The 15724-nt window shown below is 42.2% G+C and overlaps 1 protein-coding gene across 1 annotated transcript; it reads left to right on the top strand.

Annotated features, from left to right (window-relative positions):
• Positions 1–6404: 6404 nt before the first annotated feature.
• On the top strand, positions 6405–15320 carry LOC139377330 (uroporphyrinogen decarboxylase-like). Its single transcript, XM_071120349.1, has 10 exons — positions 6405–6570; positions 7170–7282; positions 10465–10544; positions 10635–10697; positions 10941–11138; positions 11324–11485; positions 11804–11938; positions 12355–12455; positions 12699–12765; positions 14579–15320. The coding sequence occupies exons 1-10, from the start codon at positions 6548–6550 to the stop codon at positions 14741–14743; spliced, it is 1107 nt and encodes a 368-aa protein (XP_070976450.1). The 5' UTR covers positions 6405–6547; the 3' UTR covers positions 14744–15320.
• The last annotated feature ends 404 nt before the right edge of the window (positions 15321–15724 follow it).

Below are 15724 nucleotides of genomic sequence, written 5' to 3'. Positions count from 1 at the left end.
GGTCGTGGTTTAAGTAGTAGAGCGTGTCAGCCGTTTCAAAGGTCTCCAGGGGTTGTGTGTGATGTCATTTGAAGATGGAATTGATTTCCGGAGCAGATCATTAGAGTTGATGGACTTCAAAAACACGGAAGATGATATTGATAGCAGGGCGTTCAGTACGGAGAAGAAGAAAAAAAAACAGAGATAGTTAGACGACGCAACATTGTATCGGTCCCATTATGACGTCTGTGTGTGCATGGGCAGCACCATCGACCTCGCCAGCTTGTAGTCCTAAAAAACGGAAATGAATACCTCTGGTTCGTTCAGCCATTCCTATGTGGGAAATGAATGGGGTTTTGGAATAAAAAGCCAAAAATAAGGTTAACACAGACTTAGGAGATCTGATCCACTCAGTATACAAAACATTAAGAACACCTGCTCTAGACTGACCTTGTGAATCAAGGTGGAAGCTATGATCCCTTATTGATGTCACTTGTTATTTCCACTTCAAATCAATGTAGATGAAAGGGAGGGGTCAAGTTAAAGAAGGATTGTGTATGTGTGCCATTCAGCCTGAATGGGTAAAACCACGTACTTAAGTGCCTTTGAACAACGCATTGAGGCGGTTCTGGGGAGGGGTGCAACTCAATATAAGGAAGGCGTTCCTAATGTTTTGTACACTCAGTGTACATTTTGTTTTATGAGATCATATCAGTCAGTTAACATGACCTTTATGAATTATGAAGACTGTGCGCTTTATGTGCTTGTTTTGATTACATAAATGAAGATCATTTCATAGAACAAAATATATAAGATTTCCTAAACCTGTCTTTACCACAGACCTTTTTTCCTGAGTTTAAATGAAACCATGCAACAAAAACATTTCCCCATAGGCTTTGGCCAACGAGCCATGGCGAAGTCAGCTTCTGTTAGTGCCCACAAAAAGACGCCATTTCTATTGCTCTCTCTAGAGGCCATCTCCATTGTTAAGAAGTCAATGTTATTTTCTACTGCTTCTATGAGTTGGTAAACAAACTGAAAGGTTGTATACTGCCCCCTGGAGTGTGTTGTTTGAACAGGTATAAAGCCACCTGCAGTTATGGAATGTTTGCTCGAACTAGTATAATTAATTGTCGGATCCCTCCTGATGACCTGGATGGAATCATGTGTTCCTTCCATAACCCATAGGAAGTCCCACCCAGTTGACAACTTCAAAATGGTCAAAGTCCTTAATGGTGCTGCCCATGCTTAAACAGGCTTTTGGGCAATAGAGTCCTCTATTATTCTCGATGGGAAAAAAAAGTAGGGTGAATTCGGAATAAGGGGGACAATTTTGCATTTTCTTTTGTAGCCTCTTGACATCTATCCAACATATTAGCCAAACACATGATACATTTATTTTGTAGCCTCTTGACATCTATCCAACATATTAGCCAAACACATGATACATTTCTTTTGTAGCCTCTTGACATCTATCCAACATATTAGCCAAACACATGATACATTTCTTTTGTAGCCTCTTGACATCTATCCAACATATTAGCCAAACACATGATACATTTCTTTTGTAGCCTCTTGACATCTATCCAACATATTAGCCAAACACATGATACATTTCTTTTGTAGCCTCTTGACATCTATCCAACATATTAGCCAAACACATGATACATTTCTTTTGTAGCCTCTTGACATCTATCCAACATATTAGCCAAACACATGATACATTTTCTTTTGTAGCCTCTTGACATCTATCCAACATATTAGCCAAACACATGATACATTTTCTTTTGTAGCCTCTTGACATCTATCCAACATATTAGCCAAACACATGATACATTTTCTTTTGTAGCCTCTTGACATCTATCCAACATATTAGCCAAACACATGATACATTTTCTTTTGAAGCCTCTTGACATCTATCCAACATATTAGCCAAACACATGATACATTTCTTTTGTAGCCTCTTGACATCTATCCAACATATTAGCCAAACACATGATACATTTCTTTTGTAGCCTCTTGACATCTATCCAACATATTAGCCAAACACATGATACATTTCTTTTGTAGCCTCTTGACATCTATCCAACATATTAGCCAAACACATGATACATTTCTTTTGTAGCCTCTTGACATCTATCCAACATATTAGCCAAACACATGATACATTTCTTTTGTAGCCTCTTGACATCTATCCAACATATTAGCCAAACACATGATACATTTATTTTGTAGCCTCTTGACATCTATCCAACATATTAGCCAAACACATGATACATTTCTTTTGTAGCCTCTTGACATCTATCCAACATATTAGCCAAACACATGATACATTTCTGAAATCTTCAAGATGTTTTCCTATTCACACACAAAACATTTATATCATATTCACAGGAGGCATGACGTGTCTACTGAGTCAAAACCAGATTTTCAGTTTGCATTTGGTAGACTGGGACAGCAGGTTAGATAAACTGGGACACCATTATTACAGTCCTAATTGTACCCCAATGACAATTATATTAAATTTTGTGTGATTAGGAAACATCTGAGAATTTCAGAATTGTATCATGTGTTGGGCTAATTTGTTGGATAGATGTCTGAAGAGGTTACAGGAGACCGAAATATAAAAAGTGGCCCACTTTTTCTGAATTCACTCCAATAAACAGTACTACGATAACAAATGTATAGGATATAGTATTACAATAACCAGAGCCCTGTCTTACCTAAGAGGAGAGGGAGGGTCCCTATTGTAAACTGGATCTCTTTCCTCCACTGGAAAAGCCTCTAAGACTGTCCCATTTCAGCTGTTCCATGCAGTCCTACTTTAGCTATCAGCTTTGGTTGGTAAAGCAGGACAAAAAAAAACTGAATTTCAAAATTGAAACATAATATTGGCAACTTATGTATGTTGATGCACCAGTACAGAGTATGCACATTTACATCACATTATTTATGACAGTTTCATAACCTCAACCACATATGTTCCATTATATTGACCAGATATTCCATTGGCCACTATGACAATGAAAATCAATGTTTTCAAAAAGGCAGTTGGGGGGTGCAAGATCAGCTGGGACCATTCTAGCCAACGAGAGGCCAGAGACGCGTGTGAACAATCACAATGGTCAATGGTATCCGGGATCCTTTGGACTTCTCTACCCCCAATAAGGCTGACATTTAAAATGGTTAGCCAGTTAAGGTGACAACCGCTTTGCACTGGACCGTTTGTTTCCAATACCTGGAGGGGGTCGTCAGAAGAGCGGACCGGGCTCTCTTCCAGGTATGCTGACAGCGGCAGACGAACATCTGGGCCTAGGGTATGCTGACTTCCTCTTGCTCAGGGAAGAGCAGAGGCTGGTAACCCAAGGAACACTCAAAAGGGCAAGAGACTAGTGGCCGAGCAAGGAAGTGTGTTGCGGGTGTACTCCACCCACACGAGTTGCTGGCTCCAGGTGGTGGGGGTTGGCAGAGACAAGGCAACAAATAGTAATCTCCAGGTCCTGATTGGCTCGCTCCGACTGGCCGTTAGATTGGGGATGAAACCCGGAGGACAGGCTGGCCGATGACCCAATGAGGGTGCAGAACACCTTCCAGAATTGGGACGTGAACTGAGGACCACGATCAGAGACCATGTTGACCGGAAGTGGATCCATGGTACCATGAACTGGACCGTTTCCTTGGCTGAGGGTAACTTGGGAAGGGGAATGAAATGGACGGCTTTGGAAAACCTATCCACTCCGTAAGGATGGTGGTGTTGCTATCAGACGGAGGGAGACCAGTGACAAAGTCCAGGGATATATGGGACCAAGGGTGGTGAGGAACAGAGAGTGGTTGAAGGAGGCCTGCTGCAGCTTGCCGCAGAGTCTTACTCTGTGCGCACACAGTGCAGGTGGCGATGAACATGGAGATATCAGGAACCATAATGGGCCACCAAAACAGTTGTCGGAAGAAAGCCACGGTCTGGTGGGAGCCGGGATGGCAGATAAGGATAGAGGAGTGAGCCCATTCCAGGACCAAGGACCGGGCAGAATCTGGGAAAACTACATTTCATTCTAAAAGAAATGTGAGATCATGTCTAGATGCTTCTTATAGTGGAGATCAAGTTTCTAAATTACCTGGCTGGGCTGATAAGACAGATTGTAGTCAGATGGAACAGAGTAAATAGACATGTGGCATGGCAGAATGCATTTATTTAGTAAAACCACATTTTTAATTTAGATGTGTAGTTCCTTGCCTTACTGTGTTGGCAACCGTTTAATAAAATAAATCACCTCGGGGTTAGTGGTATATGGCCCATATGAATGAGATGTGCGTTGTTAAGAACAACCCTTAGCGAGGTATATTGGCCATATACCACAGCCCCTATGGCCTTATTGCTTAAACACGGAACACCATAATACTATTTATTATCCTGATCATCATGTAAACTTTGGTTCAGCATCCAATGTGTTATTTCTACTGTAACTTCAGAAATCTCCAGAATGTCTTTAGCTGCCTTCACTACTTATTTTATTTGTGCAGCCCTGCTCTTATGCGGAGCGGTCATATTGATCGCCCTACACATGAAGGCCAAGAAGTCTACATGATCTACTACCGTGGTTCTCTCTAATCAAGCATTTATGCTCGCATGTCACATTAACAATCGGCTGAGGTTCCACTGCCATCCTCTGAGCAGCCACTAAATTGTCTGGAGTATTTTGTATACTTGTTATTCACTTTCCGAACAGCCTCAGCATAGCATACATTGTGATTTTGTACTTCTGTGCTTCCGTGGCTTTGTTGTACTTCACGCCCTCCATACGCAGCACTATGTTCACAGTCACAACATTTACCTTTAGAGTCAGTCCCACATCTCCCATACTCATGATCCCCACCACACTTTGCACATCTCATTTTACCTTTGCACACATTAGCAACATGCCCCATCCGTTGGCACTTAAAGCACCGAAGTGGAGGCGGCACGTACTCTCTAACCTGATAAGTGAGTGATCCGAGCTGCACCCTATTCGGTCGATTCACCTCAAATTGTAAGAACACAGTTTTAGTGTCCACTTGGACTGCCACTCTTCCTGCTTTTCATCCTCTTCACATCGATAACTTTTCCTCCTTTAGGGCAAGCCTTAACGCCTTCCATGGTCATTTCCAATGGCATCTGATCAATTACTCCTCTCATTTTAATCATAGAACCTTGAATGTGACATTTTACCCGACCCCCATTTAGTGTGTTCAATTTCAAGACATTCTCGTGCTGAATTGTACTATTTGCAATTATCAGGACCTTCCCATAACCGATTGGTTTGGCATCCTTAAAGCAACCCAATGTCTTCCCTAATTGCTTTCGTCAAATGCAAAGGATGGAAGTACTTACTTACTGGTTCTGGGAACACTGCCATGACTTTAACACCTTCTTCTCCAACCTCTTTGTCAAAGAGTGGTCCTGTTCTTTACTGGTCTAGTCTCAACACTACTCATTGTTTCTCCAGCAGTATTCATCAGGGGCACAACTTTCACTTGGGCCTTTCTGAAATTGCATTTTAATATCCACCCATTTTTATAATTGGAATGTGATACAAAAAAGGGCAACTGTGTGCTTTAGGACCATGCAGGGGTAGGCTGTTTGGAGTGAAGAAAACAAAAAAAGTTCCCAAACCAAAGTTGCGCCCCTGGTATTAATTTCTCTGTCATGTCATTGCGATTTCTCTTACTCATGTTACTCCTATTTACAACATATGTAAATAGCTGATCGTCACTGGTTCTATCATTATCAATAACCCTAATGCTACCATCTGCCTTTTTTTTTTAACCTTTATTTAACTAAGCAAATCAGTTAAGAACAAATTGTTATTTTCAATGACGGCCTTGGAGCAAGTAACTGCCTTGTTCAGGGGCAAAACGACACATTTTTACCTTGTCAGCTCAGGGATTCGATCTTGAAACCTTTTGGTTACTAGTCCAACGCTCTAACCACCTGTCGCCCCAACCCAAGTACAGTTATGCCAAATAACTAACTAACAAGCAAACAAACAAACAAACAAACAAACAAACAAACAAACAAACAAACAAACAAACAACAACAACAACAACAACAACAACAACAACAACAACAACGTCTTCACACTTTCGGGATACAACGCCGGCTGAGGAACGCTCCGCTGTCCTTTAAATATGTCACTCATTGCTTCAAGCCACACCCAGCCACACCCAGCAAACGTACATCAATGTCTGTTCAAGAACGTTGAAGAACGTTTTGGGGTAACGTGTCGTTCAGAACAATCCGTCACTCAACGTTGCAGACGTTTAATCGAATATAACGCTCCCCAGGATGACCGATGACATTGCGCAACATATGAACGCGAGTTGAGACGACTACCTGCTCTGGAACGTACCAAAAGTATAGCTGTCAGTGGTCGGTCACATGACTTTCTGAAGCTGGCCGCGCCCTGTAGGGGGCTCGTACAACATTCTGGATGACAGTCAAGAAAGAACCAGGCAGTAGTGTGCCACTGACGTCTAGGACAAGTGAACAGCATCTCTGAACTTATTCTTCCATTATAACATCAGCCCCATCATGGACAAGGACGATTTAATACTGTATGTATATTATCTGACTGTATACCTCGCTAGCTGCTACTGTCTATGTAGCTAACGTTAAACCGACTAGCTAGCTAACCATTTAGTTCGTAACGTTACAAAAAATGCAATCTACCATGAGGACACGTGTATTGTGTTGTTTGTGAATATCATGCTTGATATGTGATATGAGCTAGTTAGTTCCCTACCAATGACCACGAGCAGCGGCATTTCTGTCAAATTAAAGTATTGATAAGTGATGAAGATTATGTCATAAATGGAAGCTACTACATAAAGCATTTATGTGACTGGCACCATGATGTTGCTTGAGAAAGATCTCACGATCATTTCACCAGCATCTCATTCAACCGTTGTTCCACTGTGTGCAGCTGATAACAGAAAGAGGGACTTATCTTCTGTGATCACCTGCTCCTGTACAGAACACTGTAGTGTGCCCAACATGATACCGTGGGAGGGGAGTAGTAGCCCTACCCCTGATAAGAACTAATTGTTAAAATTAGGAAGAATGTTACCAACTTAATGTGTCGTTATGTGGGTTATGGCTTTTGTTTATATCAATTTCTAAAACATCCATCTTTGCCATTTCATTTCAATTTTAGCCCTAAAGACTTCCCCAAGTTGAAGAATGATGCATTCCTTCTTGCATGCCGTGGCCAAGAAACCCCTCATGTGCCTGTGTGGTGTATGAGACAGGCTGGACGTTACCTACCAGGTGGGCCTCACACTCTCATTAGTATCTCTAGATACCCGGGTTGCCTCCCACAATTTTCAAATGTTCTGGCTTAACAAGTCTGTACGTAATAGAATGTCAGTTTGGCATACAGGAACTACATCACTGCCTAGTTTTCTATGTTTACCAATGACCTGCCACTGGCATGAAACAAATCATGTGTGTCCATGTATGCTGATGATTCAACCATATATGCATCAACAACCACAGATAATGAAGTCACTGAAACCCTTAACAAAGAGTTTCAGTCTGTTTAGGAATGGGTGGCCAGTAATAAACCGGTCCTGAACATCTCTAAAACTAGTAGCATTGTATTTGGTTCAAATCATTCCATAAATTCTAGGCCTCAGCTGAATCTGGTAATGCATGGTGTGGCTGTTGAACAAGTTGAGGAGACTAAATTACATGGTGTTACCTTAGACTGTAAACTGTCATGGACAAAACATATAGATTAAATGGTTGTAAATATGGGAAGAGGTCTCTCTGTAATAAAGACATCACACTCTAAGTTCTGCAGGCTCTAGTTTAGTCTAATCTTGATTATTGTCCAGTGCTGCAAGGAAAGACCTAGTTAAGCTGCATCTGGCCCAGAACGGAGCGGCACGTCTTGCTCTTAATTGTAATCAGAGGGCTGATATCAACACTATGAATGCCAGTCTCTCTTGACTAAGAGTTGAGGAGAGACTGACTGCATCACTTCTTCTTTTTATAAGAAACGTGTTGAAAATCCCAAATTGCTCACCAGACATGCCACCAGGTTTTCACTGTCCCCAAATCCAGAACAAATTAAAGAAAGCGTACAGTATTATATAGAGCCATTATTGCATGGAACTCCCTTCCACCTCATATGGCTCAAATGAACAGCAAACCTGGTTTAAAAAACAGATATAGCAACACCTCACGGCACAACGCCTCTCCCCTATTTGACCTAGATACAGTGCCTTGCGAAAGTATTCTGCCCCCTTGAACTTTGCGACCTTTTGCCACATTTCAGGCTTCAAACATAAAGATATAAAACTGTATTTTTTTGTGAAGAATCAACAACAAGTGGGACACAATCATGAAGTGGAACGACATTTATTGGATAAAAACTTCAACTTTATTGGATCAAACTTATTTAACAAATCAAAAACTGAAAAATTGGGCGTGCAAAATTATTCAGCCCCCTTAAGTTAATACTTTGTAGCGCCACCTTTTGCTGCGATTACAGCTGTAAGTCGCTTGGGGTATGTCTCTATCAGTTTTGCACATCGAGAGACTGACATTTTTTCCCATTCCTCCTTGCAAAACAGCTCGAGCTCAGTGAGGTTGGATGGAGAGCATTTGTGAACAGCAGTTTTCAGTTCTTTCCACAGATTCTCGATTGGATTCAGGTTTGGACTTTGACTTGGCCATTCTAACACCTGGATATGTTTATTTTTGAACCATTCCATTGTAGATTTTGCTTTATGTTTTGGATCATTGTCTTGTTGGAAGACAAATCTCTGTCCCAGTCTCAGGTCTTTTGCAGACTCCATCAGGTTTTCTTCCAGAATGGTCCTGTATTTGGCTCCATCCATCTTCCCATCAATTTTAACCATCTTCCCTGTCCCTGCTGAAGAAAAGCAGGCCCCAAACCATGATGCTGCCACCACCATGTTTGACAGTGGGGATGGTGTGTTCAGCTGTGTTGCTTTTACGCCAAACATAACGTTTTGCATTGTTGCCAAAAAGTTCAATTTTGGTTCCATCTGACCAGAGCACCTTCTTCCACATGTTTGGTGTGTCTCCCAGGTGGCTTGTGGCAAACTTTAATCAACACTTTTTATGGATATCTTTAAGAAATGGCTTTCTTCTTGCCACTCTTCCATAAAGGCCAGATTTGTGCAATATACGACTGATTGTTGTCCTATGGACAGAGTCTCCCACCTCAGCTGTAGATCTCTGCAGTTCATCCAGAGTGATCATGGGCCTCTTGGCTGCATCTCTGATCAGTCTTCTCCTTGTATGAGCTGAAAGTTTAGAGGGACGGCCAGGTCTTGGTAGATTTGTAGTGGTCTGATACTCCTTCCATTTCAATATTATCGCTTGCACAGTGCTCCTTGGGATGTTTAAAGCTTGGGAAATCTTTTTGTATCCAAATCCGGCTTTAAACTTCTTCACAACAGTATCTCAGACCTGCCTGGTGTGTTCCTTGTTCTTCATGATGCTCTCTGCGCTTTTAACGGACCTCTGAGACTATCACAGTGCAGGTGCATTTATACGGAGACTTGATTACACACAGGTGGATTGTATTTATCATCATTAGTCATTTAGGTCAACATTGGATCATTCAGAGATCCTCACTGAACTTCTGGAGAGAGTTTGCTGCACTGAAAGTAAAGGGGCTGAATAATTTTGCACGCCCAATGTTTCAGTTTTTGATTTGTTAAAAAAGTTTGAAATATCCAATAAATGTCGTTCCACTTCATGATTGTGTCCCACTTGTTGTTGATTCTTCACAAAAAAATACAGTTTTATATCTTTATGTTTGAAGCCTGAAATGTGGCAAAAGGTCGCAAAGTTCAAGGGGGCCGAATACTTTCGCAAGGCACTGTAGTTTGTGTGCATGAATTGATATGTAGGCTACGTGTGCCTTTCCATTTTTTTTAATGTAGTTCTGTTCTTGTCTTAATGTTCTGTATTATGTCATGTTTTATGTGGATCCCAGGAAGAGTAGCTACTGCTTTTGCTAAAGCTAATGTGGATCCTAATAAAATACCAAATCCGTCTTTATCCGCTTCAATAAAATACATAATTGTAGCTAGTGAGATGGAGATCAGAGGTTGTTTTTGCATTTCTCAAGAGGTTAGTTTGCATCAACTACCTTGACTTAAACCACTTTGAATTCGAATTACAACATTCTGGCATGTCTGCCTCGTGATTCGTCTGTCTGAGGTGGACCCACCCTTGATTTATTTATATTTTTTAATGAAGTTGCCGAAAGGGTTTGTCATAGAAACCAGATCCTTGTCACTACTGTTGCCTACGGTCGTATCTTCGAGATTACACTCATGTACTTCACTGGTCTAAGAAACACACATTGAACTAACACTACAAATATCAGTAGGTTTTTGTTGTTGAATGGACCTATCCGTCTCTTAGTCTGTTGGTATTCACATGTAAGCTAACCTATTTGTTTGTAGAGTTCCGTGAGTCCAGAGCGGGAAAGGACTTCTTTGCAACATGTCGATCACCTGCAGCCTGCTGTGAACTCACTCTCCAGGTAATCATTGCCTGTGTTAAACCAGCGCGTTTTACTACTAAACATCGTAGCATAGATGGAGAACACTCACTTCATGTTTTCTTCTTACAGCCATTGAGACGTTTCCCATTTGATGCTGCCATCATCTTCTCAGACATCCTGGTTATCCCACAGGTAAGAGATGTCCTGTCGGAGGCAGATCTTTCTTTGTCTTTAGTTCAATCACAAGTGTTGTGCTTCCTCCTCTCTGCATACTAAACAAAGAGAGAACCTGCTGGCAAGAAGGTCATCTATTTGTGTAGTATATTGATAGGAGGAAGCACATAACTCAGAGACCGTATACGTTATGCTTTTAACCAGTTAATGACTCTGTGTGTGTGTGTGTGTGTGTGTGTGTGTGTGTTTACCTGCTCCCAGGCCATGGGTATGGATGTCCAGATGGTGGCAGGAAAGGGCCCTACTTTCCCAGAGCCCTTAAAGGAGCCAGAGGACCTGCTGCTCCTGCAGTCCAAGGTGGATGTCAACAAGGAGCTGGATTACGTCTTCAAGGCCATTACACTGACGCGCCACAAACTGGAAGGCAAGGTCCCTCTCATCGGCTTCACTGGTGCCCCGGTGAGATGGAACACACACACACACACACACACACACATGGTGAGAGAGAGCACTTTTCAATACAGATTGTATTGGTTACTTCAATAGTCAAAATACACTTTTTTTCAGCCTTGTGTCATATCTTGGTGTTCTTAGACTAGAGGCTTCAGTAAAGTGACCCATATCATCATCTGTTTCTCCTGTAGTGGACCCTGATGGCCTATATGATTGAGGGGGGAGGCTCAACAACCCAATCTAAGGCTAAGCGCTGGCTGTACCGTCACCCTGAAGCCAGCCACCAGCTGTTAAAGATGCTGACTGACATCATAGTGGAGTACCTGCTGGGACAGGTGGCTGCTGGAGCACAGGTAAGCAAGGCACCATGGGAGATTGTGTTCCAGCTGTATCTTACTGCTAGCCCAGAGTTCTTGCTCATGGGGAAATGATCAGGTGAATAGAGGGTAGATCAGTTTATTTACAGCACCTAATTGGACAAGGAGAAGATGTTCATGAATGGCATGAATGATCTGATAGCTCAATATCTAGGAACAGCTAGAATGTTGATTGATTCATGTAGGTTTCTTTTAGGGCCCCTATCATAGACACATTATACAGGAGACACAGTCCTGTCTAGATACATGGTACATTATTGTCCAGTCTGTTCCACCTTCACTGTGTTTCCCCAGGCCTTGCAGGTGTTTGAGTCCCATGCTGGCTGTCTGGGCCCAGCGGAGTTCCAGGAGTTCTCCCTGCCCTACCTCCGAGACATCGCCCGTAAGGTCAAGGACCAGCTGAAGGTGTCAGGCCAGGATGTCCCCATGGTGAGCCCACACAGACTGTCCCTTCTTCATGTTCACACAACACCGACATCCTCATCCTTTTGTTTGTGGATTTCATGTCACTAGATTTTCAAGACAAGCTTTTGTTCATCATTATGCTTAAAAAAAAGCTTACTTGTCTTGTGGTGCGATAACATGTGGCCAGTGTATTGTGATATTTCACCAGTAGATGGCACTATACTGTCAAATATTTTCCTCTACAGACTTGTCATCTGGAGTAGTCCGAAATACATTTGAGGTTTTTTTTATGCCTTGAATCATTGTATGGCGTGTCATCGGTCTCCAATGTTGACATCGGTCAATATTTAACAATTGTTTTGTAATTAGTTTTTCACTGCAGTGTGTCTTTAAAGTTCCCTGGACTGTATCTCCCTCATGTCCTTTATGTTCTGTCACAGATTGTGTTTGCCAAGGATGGCCACTATGGTCTGGAGGACCTCTCTCAGTCCCACTATGAGGTTGTTGGTTTGGATTGGACCATCGACCCTCGCTCAGCGCGGTAACGAACATTAACCCTTTTCACAGAAATCAGATCACGAGCCATTTCCCTAGACAGTCAGTGACCGAGCCAACATTTGCTAAAGGTATTGTGTCATATGTTGAAATTGGATTGGATTCACACTCTTTTGTGAAAGGTTATATTTATCTTGTCAACAATAAAAACAGGTGGTTCGGTCCACTGTTGATTGAACTCCAGGTTAACACACCTTTGGGAATAAAGCCCTTGTCTCTGTGGTTTCAGGGAGCGAACTGGAGGAAAGGTTAGCCTCCAGGGGAACATGGACCCCTGTGCGCTATATGCCCCCAAAGTACGTTTTTTTTGCGATCCAAGAAATATATATTGGCTAAATGTTTCAGTACAAAGGTACTGTACAGTAAAAGCACATTAACCAGCAACTGTTGTTGTTGTGCCAGGCACTTGCTGCTATAACTTACACACGATACAGTGCCTTCAGAAGGTATTCAGACCACTTGACCTCTTCCGCAATTTGTTACGTTACAGACTTATTCTAAATTGGATTAAATAAAACAATTTCCTTAGCAATCTACACACAGTGCCCCATAATGACAAAGCGAAAATCGGCTTTTAGAAATGTTTGCAAATGCATTAGAAATACAAAACAGATACCTTATTGACATAAGTATTCAGACCCTTTGCTATGAGACTTGAAATTGAGCTCAGATGCATCCTGTTTCCATTGATCATCCTTGAGATGTTTCTACAACTTGATTGGAGTCTACCTTGATTGGACATGATTTGGAAAGGCCCACACCTGTCTATATAAGGTTCCACAGTTGACAGTGCATATCAGAGCAAAAACCAAGCCATGAGGTTGAAGGAATTGTCAGTCGAGCTCCGAGACAAGATTGCAACGAGGCACAGATCTGGGGAAGAGTACCAAAAAATGTCCACAGCATTGAAGGTCCCCAAGAACACAGTGGCCTCCATCATTCTTAAATGGAAGAAGTTTGGTACCACCAACACAATTCCAAGAGCTGGCCGCCCGGCCAAACTGAACAGTCGTGGGGAGAAGAGCCTTGATCAGGGAGGTGAACAAGAACCTGATGGTCACTTTGACAGAGCTCTAGAGTTCCTCTGTGGAGATGGGAGAACCTTCATGAAGGACAACCATCTCTGCAGCACTCCACCAATCAGGCCTTTATGGTAGAGTGGCCAGACGGAAGCCACTCCTCTGTAAAATGCACATGACAGCCCGCTTGGAGTTTGCCAAAAGGCACCTAAAGACTCTCATACAATGAGAAACAAGATTCTCTGGTCTGATGAAACCAAGATTCAACTCTTTGGTATGAATGCCAAGCGGGACGTCTGGAGGAAACCTGGCACCATCCTTACGGTGAAGCATGGTGGTGGCACCATCCCTACGGTGAAGCATGGTGGTGGCAGCAGCATGCTGTGGGGACGTTTTTCAGCGGCATGGACTGGGAGACTAGTCAGGAACGAGGCAGAGATGAGCGGAGCAAAGTACAGAGAGATCCTTGAAAACCTGCTCCAGAGTGCTTAGGACCTCAGACTGGGGTGAAGGTTCACCTTCCAACAGGACAACGACCCTAAGCACACAGCAAAGACAACACAGGAGTGGCTTCGGGCAAGTCTCTGAATGTCCTTGAGTGGCCCAGCCAGAGCCAGTACTTGAACCCGATCGAACATCTCTGGAGAGACCTGTAAATAGCTGTGCAGCAACGCTCCACATCCAACCTGACAGAGCTTGAGCGGATCTGCAGAGAAGAATAAGAGAAACCCAAATACAGGTGTGCCAAGCTTGTAGCGTCATACTCATGAAGACTCAATGCTGTTATTGATGCCAAAGATGCTTCAACAAAGTACTGAGTACTTATCAAAGACTCTGAATACCTATCAAAATATGTTATTTCAGGGTTCTTTTGTTTATAAATTAGCAAAAATGTCTGAACATGTTTTTGTCTTATCATTATGGGGTATTGTGTGTTGATTAATGAGGGAAAACATTTTAAAATGTATTAAATAGATAAGGCTGTAACGTAACAAAATGTGTAAAAAGTGAAGGGGTCTGAATACATTCCGAAGGCACCATACTTTCAAAAGTGATTCTTATTTGTCTCTGTCTATCTCTACCTATGCAGGAGCGTATATATGAGATAGTGAAAAAGATGCTGGAAGGCTTTGGCACCAGAGGGTACATTGCCAACCTGGGCCACGGGCTGTACCCTGACATGGACCCGGAGAACGTGGGTGCCTTCGTAGAAGCTGTCCACGCTCACTCTCGCCACCTCCTCAACCTCAAGTAACACCCCCGTCACCTGGCAACATTGACCGCAATCATCAAACTAGCAGCGAAGCAGCACCCAAAAACCAAAGCAACATTGGCTTGGATTGTAGAGACTATATCATGTATTCACAGTAATCCGATAAACCACCAGGTCTTATCAAGTATGGAATCCCAGGACAGATCAAGACAGATCTTGTCCAATTCTGGATGTTTTTCTCTTTCTGAAGAGAATACTTCATGATGTTCTATAGATAATCCTAAAACAAACTAAACACATTGCCACAGCTCAAGACCTTGTAATATTTCATATTATTCATGTGTACCACTGATCTGTTTTATTCAGATGTGGTGCACCTAAAATTGAAGAAACAAGTGTACCTTATCAAAACAACAGTAGTGAAGGAGATTCAATGTGATAGCCTCAGTCCAATCGTTGTTGTTTAGACTGTTGTACTGCAATTATGACTGTGACTGATGTACTAAAGCCTAAGCATTAGTGTGTGTATATTTTGCTCTTAGTTTTTTATTCAGTCAAATAAAAATAAAAATATATTTTAATTGGACCTGTATTTCAAATAAATTATATTGGATTTCTATTGGATGTGTTTTGCCTCTAACACACCCTCATCGGGAACTATTGGCTCATCTTATTGTGCCCTCTAGATATTGCGCTCTGCAGTTCACTCCAGGTTTTCTCTAACCAGCAATCTTCCATCTACACATTGACGGCAATACCACTAGTGCTTGTGATTACTATGGAAACCCTTCAATTACAAATGAGATGGAGTGGGGGTCGGGTGTGGCTGGCATACTGTACATGATTTTGTTCAAACCAGTTTAGTGCCAGAACTAATCTGTCCGGACTTAATTTGTTTCCACGTTGAACAAACACATTTTTGAAATTGGGAAAAGGCTCTATTTTATTACTGCTTTTGGCTTAAAGGGAAGTGATTATCATTACAGACTGCATTTTACACAAGGAATAAAAGTAGTTAATCCC

The sequence above is a fragment of the Oncorhynchus clarkii genome, chromosome 20 (assembly GCF_045791955.1).
Source record: "Oncorhynchus clarkii lewisi isolate Uvic-CL-2024 chromosome 20, UVic_Ocla_1.0, whole genome shotgun sequence".
NCBI classification, from domain to species: Eukaryota; Metazoa; Chordata; class Actinopteri; order Salmoniformes; family Salmonidae; genus Oncorhynchus; species Oncorhynchus clarkii.
Note: the sequence above shows the minus strand (reverse complement) of the source record. Positions and strands in the feature narration are given on the sequence as shown.